This window comes from Pseudorca crassidens, chromosome 6, assembly GCF_039906515.1.
Source record: "Pseudorca crassidens isolate mPseCra1 chromosome 6, mPseCra1.hap1, whole genome shotgun sequence".
NCBI classification, from domain to species: domain Eukaryota; kingdom Metazoa; phylum Chordata; class Mammalia; order Artiodactyla; family Delphinidae; genus Pseudorca; species Pseudorca crassidens.
Window position 1 is genome coordinate 82,014,347 of NC_090301.1, and position 19,657 is coordinate 82,034,003.

A 19,657-nucleotide genomic window follows, 5' to 3' on the forward strand; every position below is an offset into this window, starting at 1 on the left:
CCATTTCAACTTGCCTTCCATCCACAGTCAAGTTTACTCACAAATGCTTTCTGTATTCCTCATCCCATTTTGTTCCTAATCCCTCATATTAAGATGAATATACTTAACCTCCTGCCAAGACATTTTTTTTTCCTATTATTGGGAGCTATCTCCTCCAACAAGCCTTTCCTAAATGAAAAAATCTGAACTGTTCAAATTACAATCTAATTTTGTTCTAGCACTTTTGTGTGTCCATAAGTCATCCAGCTAGTCCAAGAGAGATACTAGCTCAGTCAGGGTAGGTCCATGTTCTCCCTTGGGACCAGTTTTCCATATATTCTGCACCTAGGCACAAGTTCTCCTTTGCAGATTAAATAATGAGCATATTTTTCACTGCACATATTTTTTATTGCACATATTTACATAGGCAGCTTCCTTCTCTACTCAGAGGATTGGGTCAAAAGAATAAAGCCAGTATTTTTTAGGAGTTTAGAACCCATTAGTGGGTCACTGAATTAATTAATGGGTCATAATCAAAAATTTGTTAATGAAATAGAATAAAAAAACAAACAAAAGTGTCCTGCACACAATAAGTTCATGAAACTTCTATTTCTGATAAATACACATACACATTTATGTATATGGGAACTGAGTCAAGACAACGAGTATTTCTTATTGTGGGTTATGGTCAAAAAAGCTGAAAGCCACTGAATTTGAAGCACTCTACGATGTCTTCTAAATCTATACAATTCAAATTATATTAAAAGATTTAGTCTAAGGAACCGAGACACGGCATTAAAAAAGGGGGCAGAACTTAAGGATACTCAAAAAACAACCAGCAAAATCACTTTTTCTTAATAAAATGTCACTATTAAACTATATCCTTAGAACTATAGAATCATAAAGCTTTTAGAGTAGGAAAAAAGTTCAGAGATCATCTAATCCAAGTTTATCGCTTTAATATACAAAAGAAACTCAGGCCCAGAAATGAAAAAATGTCACTTCATTTATTCAGTAAGCATTTGCTAAGCACGTACTGTGTACCAGGTTTTAGGAGTGGGTTTGTGGATAAAGAGAAGATGTCTTCAAAGAGCTCAGAGTCTACACTGTATATATGCAAGTAAATATTTACATTAATTACTGAAATCAAGGTCATTTATAAAGAACAGAAATCAACTAACTCAATCTGGGCTGAGTGGCAGAGAACTTTTGTTTTTAAAGAGGTGGTACTTCTCAGTCTTAAACACAAGGAGTTAGCCAGGTAAAGGAGAAAGAAATAACATGTACAAAAGTACCATACTAATATACAATAAAGGAGGACACATTCAGGAAACTGAAGGTTGAGTTTGTATATCTGGCATATAGGACTCATGCTGAGGAGGAGCCACAGCAGAATACCTAGAATTTATCTGACATTTAATCTTCAAACCACTATGTGAGGTAGGCACTATTAATATCCCCATTTTGTAGATGACAAAACTGAAGCACAAAAGGTGAAGTGATCTGCCTAAGGTTAAGTTGTGAAGCGAGGATGTAAAAGCAAGAAAGTCTAACTCCAGAGCCTATACTCTTATCCTCTATACCAAGAGGTTAGAGAAAACAGGCAGGATCTAAATGAAAAAGGACCTTGTATGCCCTTCTAAGACTTCAGATTTTATGTTAAAGGTGACTCACAGTCCATGAAAGGTTTTAAGCAGGAGTGACATATTCAGACTTATTTTTTAATGAGGTCAGTCTGGCAGGTATGTGGTTGGATTGGAAGAGGAATTAGTGGCAGGGAACTTAGCTAGTCATAGCTAGAAAGATACTACAATAATTCAGGTAAGAGAAATGATAGATGAGCTGTACAGCGGCAGTGCTGGCACCAGAACCCAAGTCTACTGACCACCACAACCGCTTAAGAACCTCCCATTTTTCCCCTTAAGTCACCATACTAATAGTTTAAGAAATCCAACCTCAGGAACAACAGCACATTCCCTTTAGGCCCCTTTATTAAACAAAGCATAACCACTAGATGTGTTGCGTATATGAAAGTGACAGAACAGTTGGAGAATGACAGAAAGTCAATTGCTATCTGCAGTTTCCTCACCTTCTTGACTTCTCCTTCTCCTTCCTCTATATACTATTCCTGGAACTTTCATGTTCAATAGTCAATTTGAAATCAATGTTCTGTCTAGACATGACTATTATAACCAACCTAACAATTAAATACACCACAGAGGAAGTCTAATGTGGTCCCAGCTGTGGCAATAAATATACTCTCTGGTCTGGTCAAATTTTGGCTTAAACAGAGGTGATGAATGAATAATAATAAGAGATAGACTTTCTGAAAGCAGCAAGAGTTAAAGAAAAACAGAATATTAAAAACGGATATGAATCAGAGCAATGTAAAGTTCAAGCCATTTGTTTCCAAGAGAGTAACACCAGTCCCAAGTGTGTGTGGTATTCCAGAAACCAACAAATGAAAGAACAGTAGAAAAGACTATCTGGTCAATTCTCAAGCATTCTAAATTCAATCCCTTTAGATTTAAACCAAGGGTGAGCCCTCCTGAGCCACCCTTGAGACTAAGGAACAAGTGGGTTCCACAAACAAGCAGCCTACAGTATAGGGAGGAAAGTACAGAAGGGACAGAGAAGATAAAGAAGAGAGGAAAGTAGAAAGGGAATCACAATGAAAGGGAATGGAAGAAATGATGTTACAGAATATGGAATAAAACTGAGGCGTGCTAGTGACCTCAATATCAAATGTTGCCAACCTTAGCTAACTTACTGAGGGGCACCATGATAGTGGCAACATTAGAGAGCATGAAAAGACACATTTAAATCACAGATTTATGAGACACCAACGATGAGAAATAAGGATAATGACAAAACTAAAAAAGCAACAAAATAGTTTTAGAGTCTAAAGAGACAATTTAAAGATTACTAAAATCTCATTTGGTTTAGTTATGCTTTTACTTCTCATGAAACAATGAGTCTGATGGACACAAAAGGTGAAAATGTCAGTTAGTACCAGAGATATGTCTGGGGAGATGTGTTACAAAGAAAGTATGAGACTTACTTGTATACTTTTCTGTGGGAGCAATTTCAGAATTTTTCCTTTCTATTGGTTAGTGCTACTTATTTTAAGTATTTCACTGTAATTCTTATCCTGGCTGGCTGGGTAACTTCCTTAAAACCAGAGTTCAAAACAAGGTAAACACTTTTTAATTATGGTCAAATTTTAACCCCAAAAAGGACAAGGGTCTGCAATAGATCACAGAATATTACTTAGCGGTATAGCCTAAATGAGTCTAATGGTAACCAAAACCCAGATAATGATTCTCAAAAAAATTATGTAATTAAGAAATTACTTTAAAAGTTTCTTAAAATTAAGGTTTGCTAGGTAAAGGAAATACTCTTAAAAAAAAAAAACTCAAGGTGTAAATTCAGTTTTTCCATTCAGGTAAAATATAATAGTGAAAATATTTCTTCCATACGAAACTTACGAAATTTTCAGATACCATATTAATCTCTCTCTCTCCCTCTCCCTCCCTCCTCCTTCTCCTTCCTTCCCTCCCCCCCCCCACCCCCGGTCCACACACACCTGCTGCCAGCACATCACTCACAGTAATTTCAATAAGGATAAAAGGAAATATTCTTAAAGATGATCATTATTGCAAAGAAACTACTGAATCAAAACAAATATAATTAAACTTGATACCTTGACCAATCATTTATCATATCCATGAATATGCAGTCTTCATAAGTACTCCATTATAACAAGTGACTGGAGAAAGTTTATTCAGAAGAGTCAACAAAATATTTTTATTAAAGCATAATAGGATGAAATAATGTGTATACCTATAGCCTATTTTTCTAATCATTCTAATTTTACAAGCTAATGAAAACTCTCAATACAAGGTCAGCTGGAGATCATCAATACCATGTACCTGTAAAATTTAGATGATTAACTGTGTGAGGGGGAGCAGAGACCTTTTACTAACACACTAACGCTTTTTAAAATTAAGAGTTTAGAATAGGGCTTCTCAACCTGAACACTATTGACATTCTGAGCCAGATAATTCTTTGTTGTGGAAGGCTGTCCTGTGCATTATAGGATGATTAGCCAGCATCCCATCCTCTATCCACTAGATACCAGTAGCACACCCTCCCCTCCTCCCACGCAGTTGTGACAACGGAATACATCTATAAATGGCCCCTGGGGGAGAGCTGCAGGGCTGGGGAGCAAAAGTCACCCAAGCTTGAGAACTACTGTCTTATCATAAACAGAAAAAAATGAATTGAGGGAGAGGGTGTTGTTTTGTTTTTCTTCTGGTCTTAATGTTCCAAGATATTATATTTGAATTTGATCACGGATTATATTTGAGAGATTCTGCCTTTGAAAACAAAGCATGTAATATCTATCACTTGTTAGTCAAAGTTCAGAAGAGTCCCAGAAGATTCACTGTACTGCCAATGACCCCTCAACCACACATACACACACATCCGTGCACACATACACACACAGTACTGCCTAGCTGAACTGAAGAAAATGCACAAAATTACTGTATTTGCATTTCTTATTTCATCAAATATATGGACCAGACTGTTCCAGTTCCCACAGAAACCAAGAGAATTCTCAACTTATCCAATGCAACTCAAATACAATAGCTGCATCACTCTAGATATGATAAACCTAAGTCCTAGAGCAAATATTAAACTCATCCTCACATTTTAACAAATTTGGAGGATGATACAAACTAACCATAATGCTTTAAAAACAAAACAACTAAGAAGTAGATTGTTGTTTTGAAACAGAACCTGAGGAAGGATAAGAGTAATGAAAAAATTCAAAATCAAAGGGAATGTGAAGGCATTTCAGCATGAGGGAAAAACTCAAAAATGTTTCCCCCAGAATGAGAGGAGTGAATTATACACTTAGCCATATCCCAGAGGAATAGTCTACATAATCAGTCTCCAGTATACATACCATGGGATGGAAAATGAAAAATCAAAGTCCACAAAATACTAAAAAAAACAGTAAACATCCATCCTAAACATCTGAAATAAAACTGCTCTTTACTACTGTTCTTCACCTGATTTTTAAAACAATCAAATACCCATAAACAAAAAAAAATTACAACTTCAGAAATTTTTTAATTCTCATAAAAATAGCCATTTGCATGCTTCCAGCAGGTCAGATTACATATTACATAGAAAAATCAATTCGGAAAAAAAAACATAAAAAATTCTTTTTTAGAGTGCATTTGATGCAAAACAAAAGCCCTTCAAAAAAATCAGATACTTTAATAAAAATCTTCATGTATAAATATGGATGAAAGTCTTTTAAGATTTATTTCAATTATCTTCAACAGAATTATATTTTAGTTGAACTAAGATTGTTTATTTTTTTAAAAAAACGATGCAACGATACTTAGTTTAATGTAAGTGCAATATCTATGTGCTCTCCAGCAACAAAATTACTTTATTTCAAAATTTTAGCTATTAACCTCCTGACTCAGTGAAAATAATCCTACAAGAAACTAATGCTCAATTCTTTTTATTCCCAAGCCAAGCAGAGGAAGCTGTAAGATTTGTAGCGACAGCCTTCTTTTCCAGAAGTAATACCTTGAGACTGCTCAAGAATAGCCTCCTTCACCAATTAGTGTGACTCAGGTGGGTCTGGGAGGGAATAATGTCCACAATTCTTTGGTCAGTGGCCATGATGCCCCTCCTCCTCAAGGGCAGAAGATCAGAAAAAGGGATGAGAACAAGAGGAGTTCACCAACCAGAACATATAGGGCCAGAGGAGGAAGAGTACTACAGGAAAAATTAAAACTACATGGTTAAGTTATGTCACAAAAGCAAGAGGTTTAATGTTATCCAGTATTCATTCATTTCAGAGACACCATTGTTTATCTTCCTCCCCAAACCGTGCACAAAAAGAACTGTCAGCCTGCCTTAAGCATGTTCTTTCTTCCATTTAAACAGACATGATTCTGTTGGTTAATCTCTGGCAATGATCGCCATTTCACAACACATTCAGCCCACCCGGAACTGATCAATACCACTACAGACATAAGACTAGACTTTATCCATTTATTAACCACAAGGAAATGTACCATTCAGCAAAATTCTATACATTACAAAAGATTCTATTAAAAAGGGGGGCAGGGAGGATGGGTGGACACGGACACACACACACACACAAATACACACACCACAGAGGTACACAAAGAAAAGACTACCACCCTCTAATTTCCCTGTGGCAAACGAGATAAAGACATGGCCACAAACCTGTCAATTCGTTGTCCCCCTATAATTCTATCTCACAACCTAGTAACTGAATATTGAATTTTATGATAAATAGATCCACTGCCACTTTAAAATTGTTTCTTCTATCAAACTAACTCTCCTCTTAGGTACATTTGCACACCTCTGAGCTAGATGCTGTATTCATTTACAGAATTTCAAATACAAAAGACTAGTTTTCCAACCACTGGTTGCAACCACAGAACGTTCTCACAAAATCAAAATTTCAAATATAAATGGGCCAGATTATTCTTCCAACCCTGGAAGACTACAGTGTATTTGGCAGTGTGAACAATTTCAAATGGGCTGTTCTAAACCGAAAACAATGCTTCAATACAACGCGTTTAAAATAAGTATTCCGTAGGTAAGCAAAATCTCTGCCAGAAAAGAGCACATAAATGGTGGTTGAAAGCCAGCACATTACCAACACACAGCGGCATACCTCTTCTGCGCTGGGTTATTGCTAATACTCCAACAACAACAACTACAACTATTTTTAACACTGCTGGACACTGAAGTTGAAGAAAACGTGAGGGGAGACCCAGATGAAATTGCTGATATAATGCATTGTTTCTCACGGTCAAAATTAAGTAGCAGCTGACTTTGATCTCTGTTGTGATAGTCACTGAAGCACTAATTAAAAGACGTTAAAACACAAACAACAACAACAACAACAAAACACCCTTATTTTGGAGGATGCCACACTAAAGGACATTTTGGAATACGCCTTTCGGGTCTCAAACCTTTGCATAAATTGTCACTTGTGGTATTTGCGGCTTAATTGCAACCCAACCAGCGCTGTCATCCAGTGTTACGGCCACAAACCATGACTTTCTCACTTCCACAACAACAGAGCAGTCACTCTTACCAACCTAACTCAAAACGAGGAAAATTCATGGAGATTTCCATATCATAATCAGCCCTGGGGGGCGGCCGCCGAGGGGCTCGGGGTGGGAGGAAACCTCCCCAAGCTCCGCTGAAGCTCATCGACCCGACAACAACCGCAGCCGCCAGCAGCGGCAGCGGCAGCAGCCCCGCCGCGCCGCGCTCCATGCACCTACCTGAAGAACAAGAGATAAGAAAGACGGCAAACGCCAACTTTGCAGCAGCTCCCATTTTCCCGAGGCGCCGGGGAAGCCGTAGGAAGTTCTCGCTAGATATCCAGTTCCCTGGGTCTTCCTCGGAAACAAACCTCCTGGTGTAAAATCAACCGTCATAAAACATATTCGGAAGCCCCGACCAAAAAAGCGTTCACGGGGTCAAAAAAAGAGGGAAAAAAATGAAAAATAAAAACAGCGAGCACAACAATTAAAAAAAAAAATGCACCACGGGGGAAAAACCGCCACACACAAGCACAACACACAAAACCAAACAACGAAAAGCCAACAACAACAAAAGCGGGTTTAAATCACTGTCAAAATCACTGTCAGCTCCGCTCGCCTCTCGGGTCTCTCGGAACAAAACGCCAGGCTGAGGCGACGAAGAGGCGGCGGCTGCGGCGTCCGCTGCCGCCCGGACAGTCCGGGAACCGAGCTGGGTCCGACGTCCGGACCGACCTTCAGCCCGGACACCCAAAGTCCCCCGGACCACTGGCGGTTGAGCTCGCGGCGGTGGCGGCCGAGGCGGCGGCGGCGGCGCGGGGAAGGAGAGGCGAGCGGCGGCGGCAGCGCAGGCGGCGGCCAAGTTCTGGTCCAGGCTCTGGCTCCGGCTCCAGGCTCCAGGCTCGGCCGCGTTTTCGGTTCCCTGGCCTCCGCCGGCCCCGCCCCCTAAACTTCCGGTTCCGGCCCGAAGCTGGAAGCCAGGCACCGCGGAGGAACGCTCCGCAGCGGCGGCGGCTGCGGCGGTGGCAGCGGCGGCCGGGCGCAGCGCGCGTGCCGGGCCGGGAGCGCGAGGAGATTGTCGGGGAAGCAAGGCGGGAGCGGGGGAGGGGTGAGAGAGCGAGGGCGGGGCCGGCAGGAGGGCGAGGAGGCGGGGCGGGCGGAGGCTCGATACCGCGAGGCCTCGTGGTTCGGCCTGCTTGGCCTGCTGGGCGGTGGGGCTCCAGTGGGTGGCAAGTAAATGCTGTTGGGGTCTCGAGTGCCTGGTTTCCTAACCGTGCTCTACTGGCCTCTCTGCGGAGCGCACGCCCGAATGGTCACGGGGAGCCCAAGAGGAACAGGACCCCGGGGCGGGGCGGGTGACTGGTGACTCCTCCGGGGGGGGGCGTCTGCGGCGCCCTGTCTTTCCTCTGGGGGGACGCCTCGTCCGCTCTGAAATCCCGGGCGCCGGGAAGCCGGGGGTGGGGAGTCGGTCCTCCGCGCCTGCCGAGCTGCAGGAGCTGGTGTTTGTACCCCCAGTCCTAGCGGTGTGTCCCACCCCTGTGGCTTCTGTTTTAAGCGTTTTGTCTTTCGGCTAAAAGAGAAAAGAAACGGGGAAAAATAACCCGCGGAGGATGGGCTGTCCACCCGTGCAGGATTTCCACAGCAATTATCATGATGTGCAATATGAATCCATTCCCACCTTCCCTTTTGTACACAAAGCATTGTGTTGAGAATTGTTCTGCATGTAATAGGTTCTCAAATATTTAAAACGCGCTTAAGAGGAAACCTGCAGATTTCGATCGACATATCTGATGATCAGACAAGTGTTTACTTTTTCAAATTTTAGTTCTTTTAGGGCTAATTTTTACCCCTTAATCCAAGTTGATTGCTTAAAAGATGCTGCTAGGCATGGAATGGGATCCAAAATGTAAAAGTAGGATCTCTGCTCACAGTATTTGCTGTACTCGAGTTGACTACAGAATACAAACTGAAGAGAGTATTAAAGGTACTAGCTTTGTTATTTACTACACTTTAGCGAGCTCCGTGAAGATGGGGGTCTTACGTCTTCTTCCCCGTTTTATGCCAGCCCTAAGAGTGTCTAGCCTGATATGATAGGTGCTTAATAAATAACTGTATAAGTGACTAGGGGATAACTGCCTGTTTCTTAAATACAATATTCTCACATGTAATCTACAAGTTTTGGGGTTTATTAATAAAAAATAAAACATCTGGACTATATGGCTAATTCATGTTTTGCTTATGGTTTACTGATTCCCACATTTTCCCACAAAGCCAAGCCTTCTCCCTTGTACTTACAGTGTCTTATTTTTCTCTTCCTGTAAATTACTGTGTATTTCTATTAAGTTCATCCTGTAATTATCTGGCCATTTCTACAGCTTGTCAAGGTTATTAGTAATCATTGTGGCTCTTGAAGCTCTCTCCAAGATTTCCAGTTCCCAAGTCGTGGTGCTCAGAATTTGAATGATACTGTGCAACAGTTAAGTCCCTAGTTGGTCTTCAAGGTGTCTAAATGTAATCTCATATTATGTAGTTCTCTGGACTTTATGAGCTGGTCAAGGAATAAATATAAATCTTCCATTCCCTAACATTTCTGGAGTAGAAGAGTGTATTTTATTTAGTTCATTCAGGAATTTGATGTTAGTTATGCCCTGAATCAGGCCCCACTGTTGTCTTATCTCTGCATCGCTTCAATCTTTCTTGAATTGTGAAACCAGAGCAAGTGGAATAACTGGAATAACCAGCAATAGGACTAAAACTTGAAAATATATTCCTTATCTTACCACCCAAATTTCCAGTATAAGAACGGAAGAGAAGATGAAAAATATTTTTCTGTAATATGAAAGAGGAGCAACAAGTCAAAGTCTTCACTAGACTATTCTCTAATAGTTAAAATAACTCCATGGTAAAAGTTATTAACATCCAGTAACAGTAACTATCCATTTTGTTCCTGAATCTGTGTTCACTCCCGCCCTCTGCATTTCTTAAAAATTCAAAAATATTTACTGTATATAAAATAACCAACAGACACCTACTGTGTAGTACAGGGAACTAAACTCAATATCTTGTAATAACCTGTGTGTGTGTGAATCACTTTGCTGTACACCTGAAACTAACACAACATTGTAAATCAACTATATTTCAAAAAAATTTTTTAAAAACCTAGGTATAATAGAAGTATTATACTTAATTTTGATGATTCTAAAGACATGCCTATATTAATTAGATCAACAAACTAACTTAATATTGAATATTCCCCAGTTCACATGAACCAGAAACCCATTGTGGCTAGTTTCTTTCATTTTTAGAAATATTTAGTTTGTAAGTAGAAAAAAAGAATTAAAAAAAAATTTAACAGAATAAGACATGAGAGTATATGACTAATTCCCACTTGAATTCCAAAGCTTAAAAAGAAGACAGAGGTAGCTGCAGCTAACCCTACTGCCCCTCTTTCCTTCCTATTTTCTACAATCACTTTTTCTTATCTACGAATCCAACACCTCCCTAACACAATGCAAGCTGTACAAACTGGATTTAGGAAGGAAGGAAAGGAAAGGAAAAGGAAACATGAAAGGAATTCTGGTCTGCCTGAGCATTAGACTGTTATGTGTTAAACAGCTTCAGCTAACATCACTCAGTCCCCAAACCTGATACCTAGCCTTGTAGCCACTCCAATGCCAGAATTTCTTTTTAACATTTTTTAAAAATAACTTTATTTATTTTTGGCTGCATTGGGTCTGTTGCTGTGCGTGGGCTTTCTCTAGTTGCTGCGAGGGGTCTACTCTTCACTGCGGTGTGCAAGCTTCTCATTGCAGTGGCTTCTCGTTGCAGAACATGGGCTCTAGGCGCGCGGGCTTCAGTAGCTGTGGCACGTGGCTCAGTAGTTGTGGCTTGCGGGCTCTAGAGTGCAGGCTCAGTAGTTATGGCGCACAGGCTCGGTTGCTCTGCGGCATGTGGGATCTTCCCGGACCAGGGATTGAACCCGTGTCCCCTGCATTGGCAGGAGCATTCTTAACTACTGTGCGCCAGGGAAGTCCTTTTTTATTTTATTTTATTTTATTTTATTTTTTTATTTGGCTGTGTCGGGCCTTAGTTGCGGCACACGGGCTTCTCTCTAGTTGTGGCACTCAGGCTCTAGAGCACACAGGCTCAGTAGTTGCGGCTCATGGGCTTAGTTGCCACACAGTATGTGGGATCTTAGTTCCCCGACCAGGGATCGAACCCGCGTCCCCTACATTGGAAGTCGGATTCTTAACCACTGTGCCACCAGGGAAGTCCCAATGCCAGAATTTCAAGTCCAGAGTCTTGACAGAAGTTCAATTGAACTTCCAGTTATTACCAGCTGGAAGACTCTTGAGAAGCCAATTTACTCTAGAGATTCAAGTGTGTGTTGGCTGGATGAGGAAACAGAGGTAAATGAGTATCATAGACTGCTTCCAGAACAAAAGTTGATTTCTTCCTATGCTTGAAATTCACATGGCTCAAAAATGTATAGATTAAGTTTAAATCTCCAGCTCCAAGGTAGGGCTGGAATTGAACTGGGCTGGAATTGACCTTGCCTTTGAGATTGGATAGTATGCCATATATCATGAGGAAATTCACCTTAAGGTATTCACCTGTCTTTGGATATACCAACAGCCACAAATAAGCAAGGCATGCCAAATCTCTCTTCCTTCATCTTCAGGAAGGTGACAAAATCCCTTTGGAGTATGAGGGATGTTGAATTCCTCTTAGATGAAGGATTTTAAAGTATTTCTGTTGCTTTCAGCTACTGTAAAAACCTACTCCTATGTTCAGATAACATGGACATTCCTGAAGTGGCACAAGTAAAGAATTTCTTATATACCTAAGCTGTAAGGCATAATATAAGGGGAAGAAATTTAGTAACTTGGTAAGTCAAAGGAAGGCAGATAATAATCAGCCTATCTTCCATGAATATCCTTCACACCCTAAATGCTCAAGGTGGGAAGAAAATTCCCTATATCCTAGCTTTTGGTACTGTTATAAGGATGTGGGAATGGCTAAGGGATAAAACATTAAGGCAGAATATTTTAGGTCAGGAAAGTGAGTTAGACGAGTTAAGAGAAACTAGCTGTGATGGAAATAATGTATCCAGCACTTTGATTACAAGGCTATACCAACCCAGCTAGTAATAAAATCTCAACAACCAATTGGTTTTTCTGTAACATCCCAAGGGTAACATTTGACTTTTTCTCCTGCTAGCAACTTGTTCAAAATCCAGTAAGTATGTGGGAAATAGAACAGGCTTAATTCAGGGAAGGTTTTTGTGTCTTTTTTTGCCCATCCTCCAATTTATACTCATGACCACAGGGACTTAGTTTTCTATCTTATTTCTAATAGTTTTCTAACTATTTTATTTCTAAATTTTATAACTTTTATAAATGCTACAACTATTTTATTGCTTGGTATTCTATTTTATTTCTGATAGTTTTCAACTATTCTTTCTATAACAAAGAATAGTTGAGACTTTGAGATACCCTACCTAACCCAATGCCAATGACTTAATAAGACATTCAAGTTGGAGTAAACCAAAACTGCTCAAAGTACAGTTCTAAAACAAGTGTTAACCTTAAACTGTGTGTTACTGATCTTCAGTGAGACTAGTACAGACATTGACAACAACTGTTTAATTTTTGTAGAAACTTGACAGAATAATTTTACTACAATTGAAGGTAATAATAAAAATAAGTGAGCTTATATTTTGTTTTTATTTATAGTTTATGTTTTTAGTAATTCAATGTTATTGTATTTTACAAAAGTCTCATAGATTGGAAATTTGCCAAATACAGTTTGAGAGGCATTGAAGTAGAGAATAGGCTATATACCCAACATTCTTTCTCGAAAACAGTGCCCTTCATCCATTTTGACAAATGCTTAAAATCTTAAATAAAGCTTTGATGCTATAGTCCTAAAATATTCTATAATGCAAGACTGCATAAGAATCATTTTCATTACATTGTCCATCTTCATCTGTGATATTCATTTATTTGACAAGTAATTATTAGCTACAAGATTTGTGCTATATGTTGATTGTATAGTGATAAATGAAATGTATACAGTCTCTGCCCTCATTGAGCTTACAGTATTATAAGGAAGACAAAAATAGCAAGTAAACAAATAGTTGTCAAATGGGAAGGATTATTTCTAAATATTGACAGGATGTTGAGATAAAGAATAAGAGTGATAGTACTGGATAGGAAAAACGGGCTTATATAAGAGAATGATTCAGGAAGGACTGACTAAGGAAGTGGCATTTAAACTGAAACCTACAAGATGAAAAAGAGATAGCTATGAGAGGAGCTAGTTAAGAAGGAAAAGTATGTACAAAACCTACCATATGTTGAAGAAATTGAAAGGAGGCTCTTGTGGCAGTGAAAGAGTGGTATGAATAAGGAGACAGAGGGATACAGGCCCCAGACTGCAAGATCTTATAGGCCAAAGTAAGGTTCTTGTATTTTATTCAAAGTGAAGTGTCCAGCCATTGGAGGATTTTAAGTAAGGGAGTTACATGGTCTGGTTTATGTTGAAAAGATCACTCTTGCTCTTGTATGGAGAACGGGTTGCAAGAGATTACCAAAGAAAGCAGAGAGCTAGTTAGAAGGATGTTGCAGTAAGTCAGGCAAGACATTATGGTACCACGAACTATTATGGAAAGAAGCAGGCAGATTCAAGATATATTTTGGAAGCAGAATCAACAGGATTTGCCGACGAATTGGATGACCCCTACTTTTTTTCTTGAGCAAAGGAGCAGAGGTAGTTACATTTGTTGAGTTGGGCAAGATTTAGGGGGAGAGATATATGATAGGGAAGGGAGTAAAGAGATGAATAGTGAAAGATCTCAATTTTGAAAATGTTAAATTTGAGACACCTGTGAGACATCCAAATGGAGATGTACAGCAAGCAATTGGATGGAGGTGACTGAAGTTTGGAAGAACATGCAGTCTCACAGATACAAATTTGGGAACTGTCAGCACACAAATGGTATTTAAGGCCATGGAAATGAATTAGAGTATCTAAATAAAGAGTGGACAGAGAAAAGAAATTTAGTAAGTAGAGGATTAAAAGCCAGGAAAGGGGATGAAAAAGTAATGAAAAAGCCAAAGAGATGAGATAAAAACCAAGAGAGAGGCAGATGTCATACATGAAAGTGTTTTGTAAAAGGGAAATAGGAACAGTATTGAAATCTATAGAGACATAAGTAAATTGAAGAGTAAAAATATAAGGGTCCACTGCATGTGGCATCATGGAGAGAACTGCTCTCCTTGACAGTAGTTTCAGCAGAAGCCATATTGAGGCAGGCAGGAAGAAGAAAGGGCAAGCAGAAGCCGGTGAGTTTGTACAACTTGACACTGGAGGGTGATGATAGTCTCGGCTGAGAACTCTAAATTCCCTGAAATATAAAGCAAGGTTTTCAGCTTAAAGTGGAAGGGACATGATAAAAAGTTAAAAATAGTCCTGATTGAGGTTGGAGACAGAAGCATTATAGTAGAATTGCCAGACTTGAGCACCCATTTGAGGTTGGAGATCATGTTTATCATGACTCCAGTCTGCCCAGCTGTGTGTGGTTATTTCCCAGAACACATAGTTATTGGCACCACAGAGAAGGCAGATGAATGAGTTCTTCAATGGTTGGATTTGAGGAAGAAAGGAACAAGGAAGTTATGGGAGTTGTATGGGAGTCATTGGGACAATGAATAATGGAATTTGAGTCTTATAAGAAGAAAGTATAGCATAGAAGAGGCTGTTGTGGATAGAAAGAAGTGATACGTGTAATGGATTAGAAGGCTGACACCATTCAGAGGAATCCTTGCTTCCGGGCAGATATTTAAGCAAGTGAGCGAGAAGGATAGGAGAGATAATCTAAGAATAGAATTCAATGTATGGAGGGGAGTCATATCTGGTGACGACAGTGGCCAGGGATTTACCACTGCAGTGATAGAAAAAAATGGTCCCTGGCAATGAAGAGATGAAAAAATTGGATATCAAAACCTCCAGAGAGCTGGATGGGTCATTTGCAAGGATATTGAAACCACCCAGAATGGTGACAAAGATTAGGCTGGAAAGTAAAAATTAAGACTTCAAGAATTCAGGAATGTTACATGAAGGCTGTTCGATGACAGCATTCTTCAACATTATCTCTAACAAGATCAATGGTTTTTAATGTGTTTTCATACACATTCTTACTTAATTTTCATTACAACTTTATGAAGCAGGTAGCCTTGATAATATTATTACCATTTCATAATAAGAGCAAAAAACTGAGTCTCAGAAAAACTACAAATATATTAGAAGCAGTTAAAAGGAGGCACATGGTAAAGAGAGACAATTTATTGTCTTCTATTTTATATTAAATTCAAATTTATGAAATAAATTGAGGATAATTTATTAAATATTTAAAAGCATTCTTTTTAAGGCCTCCTTTTCAATGGCACCTTTCCAAAGTACAAGTATATTTTAAATTTCTCTATATACAAAAAATTCAATTTTCATATTTTTATCAGAAGCATAGACTCTGCAAAGTAAGATAAAGCACCAGGCAAAGGAGTAATCTGATCATTTCCCTTTTATAATATGGTTAGAGCATTTAAAACAATCCATGCTGAGATAAAATTATCATAAAATTTAAGAATAATTATTATTAAAACTCTATTTCTGAAGAATTATAAATAAGAAAAGGAAAAGGATAGATGTGAGTTTATTGTTATTATTGTGCGTAAATGTGAATTTTTGCAATTTGGCAGTAGGGAATAGTACATGTGTATAATATATAATACTTCTTACAATTAAAAAAAAACAGTGGGGGGAAGAAAGATTATTTTCCTCTCTATTTTAAAAATAATTTGTTTTCTCAGGCTAAACTACTCTGGATTTTCCTACCTGTTTAAGCATGCAAATTAGGCAAAACACTTAACTGCACTTTATTGTGCTTCATTTTAACTTAAATAAGAAGAATTTTAATCAAAGCAGTACTGAGGCTTTAGGGGAAACTTAATTGTAGGAATGTTTGTAGTAATCTTAACTGGTCAAAATATATGCACTTCTTCATATTCAAAATCTGTTATTACTAGCTACTCTAGCAAATAAGTGATAATCTTATCCCATTTTTCAGGTGAAAAAATACAAATGTTAAATGGCTTGCCCAGGGGCACAAATTGAATCAGTAGCAGAAGTAGGATTATAACTCCCAACTACTGACTCAAAGCTTAGTCCAATGAGCCATGCGTTTCTCAAGTAGTAAGCATATTAATTGTCCCTCCAAGCAGGAAACAGAGCTCTAAGTGGAGCATGTTCCATCCAGAAGACCTATGCTACATAGTAGAGAGACCTACTTCTCTCACTTAAAAAAAAAAAAAAAAAAAATTACCCACCAAACTGTCAATCTCACCTTTTTGTAAGGAGGAAATATATGTTATATATTCAAAAAGTAGTGCAAAATATATGTCATTAAAAGGCACTAAATTTTGTACTTGTAAAACCAAAAAGATGTTTTGATTTTATCTTTCAACACTGACATTAGACCTGGGATACACAGAACAGTGAATCTTCAATATTAGATAAAAACCTACATAATTCAGGAATCCGTTTTCCCTTTGTGATTTAGGCTAATCATAGAAAAAAAGCAACTGTACAAATTTTATTTAATATTTGAATAGATGCTTTCCTGACTCATTTTTCTTACTTCAAGTCCACCCAGGTACATAATTTTTCTGACTCAATTTTAACTCTGCAGTTTCAAAACCACAAATAAGAAGACTATGTTGAAAGTAGAGATTAAGGAAAATTGCAAATTGAAAGTAAATGGTTCAACTTCCACTTCTGGCTATGATAGAATAGCTTATACTACTTTAACTCTCCTATTGAGAAGAACTATTTGAAAGTATATACAACAATTGTTTGAAGTCACTAGACAGGAACTAAGGAAGCCAGCACTGGAGGGACCAAGATCCCAGAGAGGAGAAAACTATAATAAATTGAGCTCCACATTCACCTCAAATGTTCACTTATATATTTGCAGATTCATGGCATGGGTAATACAGGCTAAGAAAGTGTCAGCCTGGGCTTATAGCAGTCTCACTGGAGTAGGGAGACAGATGTTCAAGCTTGAGTGTAACAGGGTGATTAGGATATGAAAGACTAAGATCCAGAAGTTGAAAAAATTACAGAGGAGGAAGCCCAGACTTCTGTGTGATTTCCCCTTACGGCGTGTGCTGACTCTTAAACCGTGCAGGGTAAAATGCAGAGAAACTAAGTGTAAAGGAACAGCTTGGAGGTTAAAGAGTGAGCAGAGATTTTTGGCAGTCTTGGAGAACTTGGGAGACAAAGATGAAAGTTTAGAGACCATCAAGGTGCAAGAGCCCAAGTAAACACCTCGGGATTTCATAAGAGAACCCAAGAAGTCTACTCCTTAAAAATTGAAGGCTATGCTTTAAGAGTTAGAACAAACTGGAAATTGATGATGCTAAAAGTCTGAAATCCAGCATCCACTGGAGTAATGTAATAAGTCCATCCATTACATGACTGGGGCATATTAAATCCTTTCTGGAAAAAGATGACTTTATGTAGTGTCTGCAACTTTTTTACACACAATGTTCAGCATACAGTTTAAAAATTACCAAGTATATGAAAAAGAGGACCAAATGGAAATGCTAGAACCAGAAATTACAAGAACTAAAACAAATTGAAAGATGAGTTTTTAATGGATTAGGCACATTAGAAAGAAGGATAGTGAACTAAGAGAGAAGACTGTCAAAAATATTCAAATTTAAATATAGAGATTGAAAGAGGTAGAAAATACAGGAGAATAAGAGCTACGTGGAAGAGTTTAAAAGTCTGATATACCTGTACTTGGAGTCCCAGAAGGATAGAATTGCATGAATTGAACAAAAGCAACATTTCAAATACTATTGGCAACTACTTTTAGAAAACTGATGAAAGACAGGAAGTCATAAATTCAAGAAGCTCCACAACACCACAGAAGAAATACAAGGAAGCTATACCCAGAGCATCATAATCAAACATCTGAAAAACAATGATAAAAATAAATGTTGAAAGTAGTCAGAGAAAAAATATATGTATACATTACTTTCAAAGGAGCAAAAATAAGATTTAAGTCTGACTTTTTGATACAAACTATGGAATCCAGAAGACAATGGAATGTCATCTTTAAAGTTCTGAAAGAACATAATTCCCAACCCAAAATTCTATACTCACAAAATATCCATCAGAAAAGAATGTGAAATAAATACACTTTCAGACAAACAAAAGCAGAGAGAATTTGCTGCTAACAGATTTATAGTAAAAGAAACTCTAAAGGAATTTTTTTCAGGTTTACACATGGAACTGCAGGAAAAAAATTAAGAACACAGGAAAGGGTAAATTAGTAAATCTATACAAATAATAGTAGTAATGCATTATAGGATTTAAAATATATGCAGGGGCTTCCCTGGTGGCGCAGTGGTTGAGAGTCCGCCTGCCGATGGAGGGGACACGGGTTCGTGGCCCGGTCCGGGAAGATCCCACATGCCGCAGAGCAGCTGGGCAGGTGAGCCATGGCTGCTGAGCCTGCGCGTCCAGAGCCTGTGCTCTGCAACGGAGAGGCCACAACAGTGAGAGGCCTGCGTACCGCAAAAAAAAAAAAAAAATATATATATATATATATATATATATGCAGGATTAAAATAGATGACAACACTAGAAGTGTTATCTGATAAGTGTAAATGTACTAATTTAAGGTAGACTGTAACAAGCAAAGGATGAATGTTGGAATCTGATAACCAACAAAATAACAAATATATAACTAATAATCTAATAGATGTGGCAAATGGAATAATAAACACTTGATTAATCTAAAAGAAGATGGTATAATAGGAAACATAGAGTAAGAAGGTAGATTTAAATCCAAATACAGCAATAATTACACTTAGTTGGATTAATACTCCAATTAAATGAAAAAGATGGTCAAAGTGGACAGAAAAACAATAACCAACTGTATGCACCTTATGAGATACACCTGAAATATAAGGACTCTTAAATGTATAAAGTAATAGTTATGAAAAATATAAATGAAATAATAACCAAAAGAAAACAATGTAGTTATACTTATACCAGGCAAAGAAACTCTAGGGCAAAAAGTATTACTAGAGAAAAAAATGAGTGCTTCATAATGATAAAGGGATCAACAAGATTACAAACTTAAATTTTAATACAACTTACATAATAATAACATCTTAAATATGTAAATAATGATATTACAGATAAAAATGTTTCAGTAGTTTGTGTCTTTCTAGTATTAATACTTTGCTCATTTCAGCTTGGTTGTCTAATTTGTTGACATACAGTGTTCATAGTATTCCATTATAATCTTTCCTATTTCTGTAAGATTGGTACAAATGGCCCATTTTTCATTTCTAATTTTAGTAATTTGAGTCTTCTTTCTCAGTTCTTTTTCTCTTTTTTTTTTTTTTGATCAATCTAGCTAAAGGATTGCCAATTTTTTGATATTTTCAAATAATCGATCTTTAGTTTTGTTGTTTTTTCTCTATTTT

General features: G+C 38.1%; 1 protein-coding gene across 1 annotated transcript in view; it reads right to left on the minus strand.

Moving 5' to 3' along the window:
• The window catches only part of ACVR2A (activin A receptor type 2A), an 86,172-nt gene extending 78,095 nt beyond the window's left edge, over positions 1-8,077 (minus strand). The window contains exon 1 of the mRNA XM_067742016.1: positions 7,335-8,077. Within this exon, the coding sequence (XP_067598117.1) occupies positions 7,335-7,389 (55 nt within the window). The 5' untranslated portion in view covers positions 7,390-8,077. The remainder of the gene's footprint in view (positions 1-7,334) is intronic.
• Positions 8,078-19,657: the final 11,580 nt, after the last annotated feature.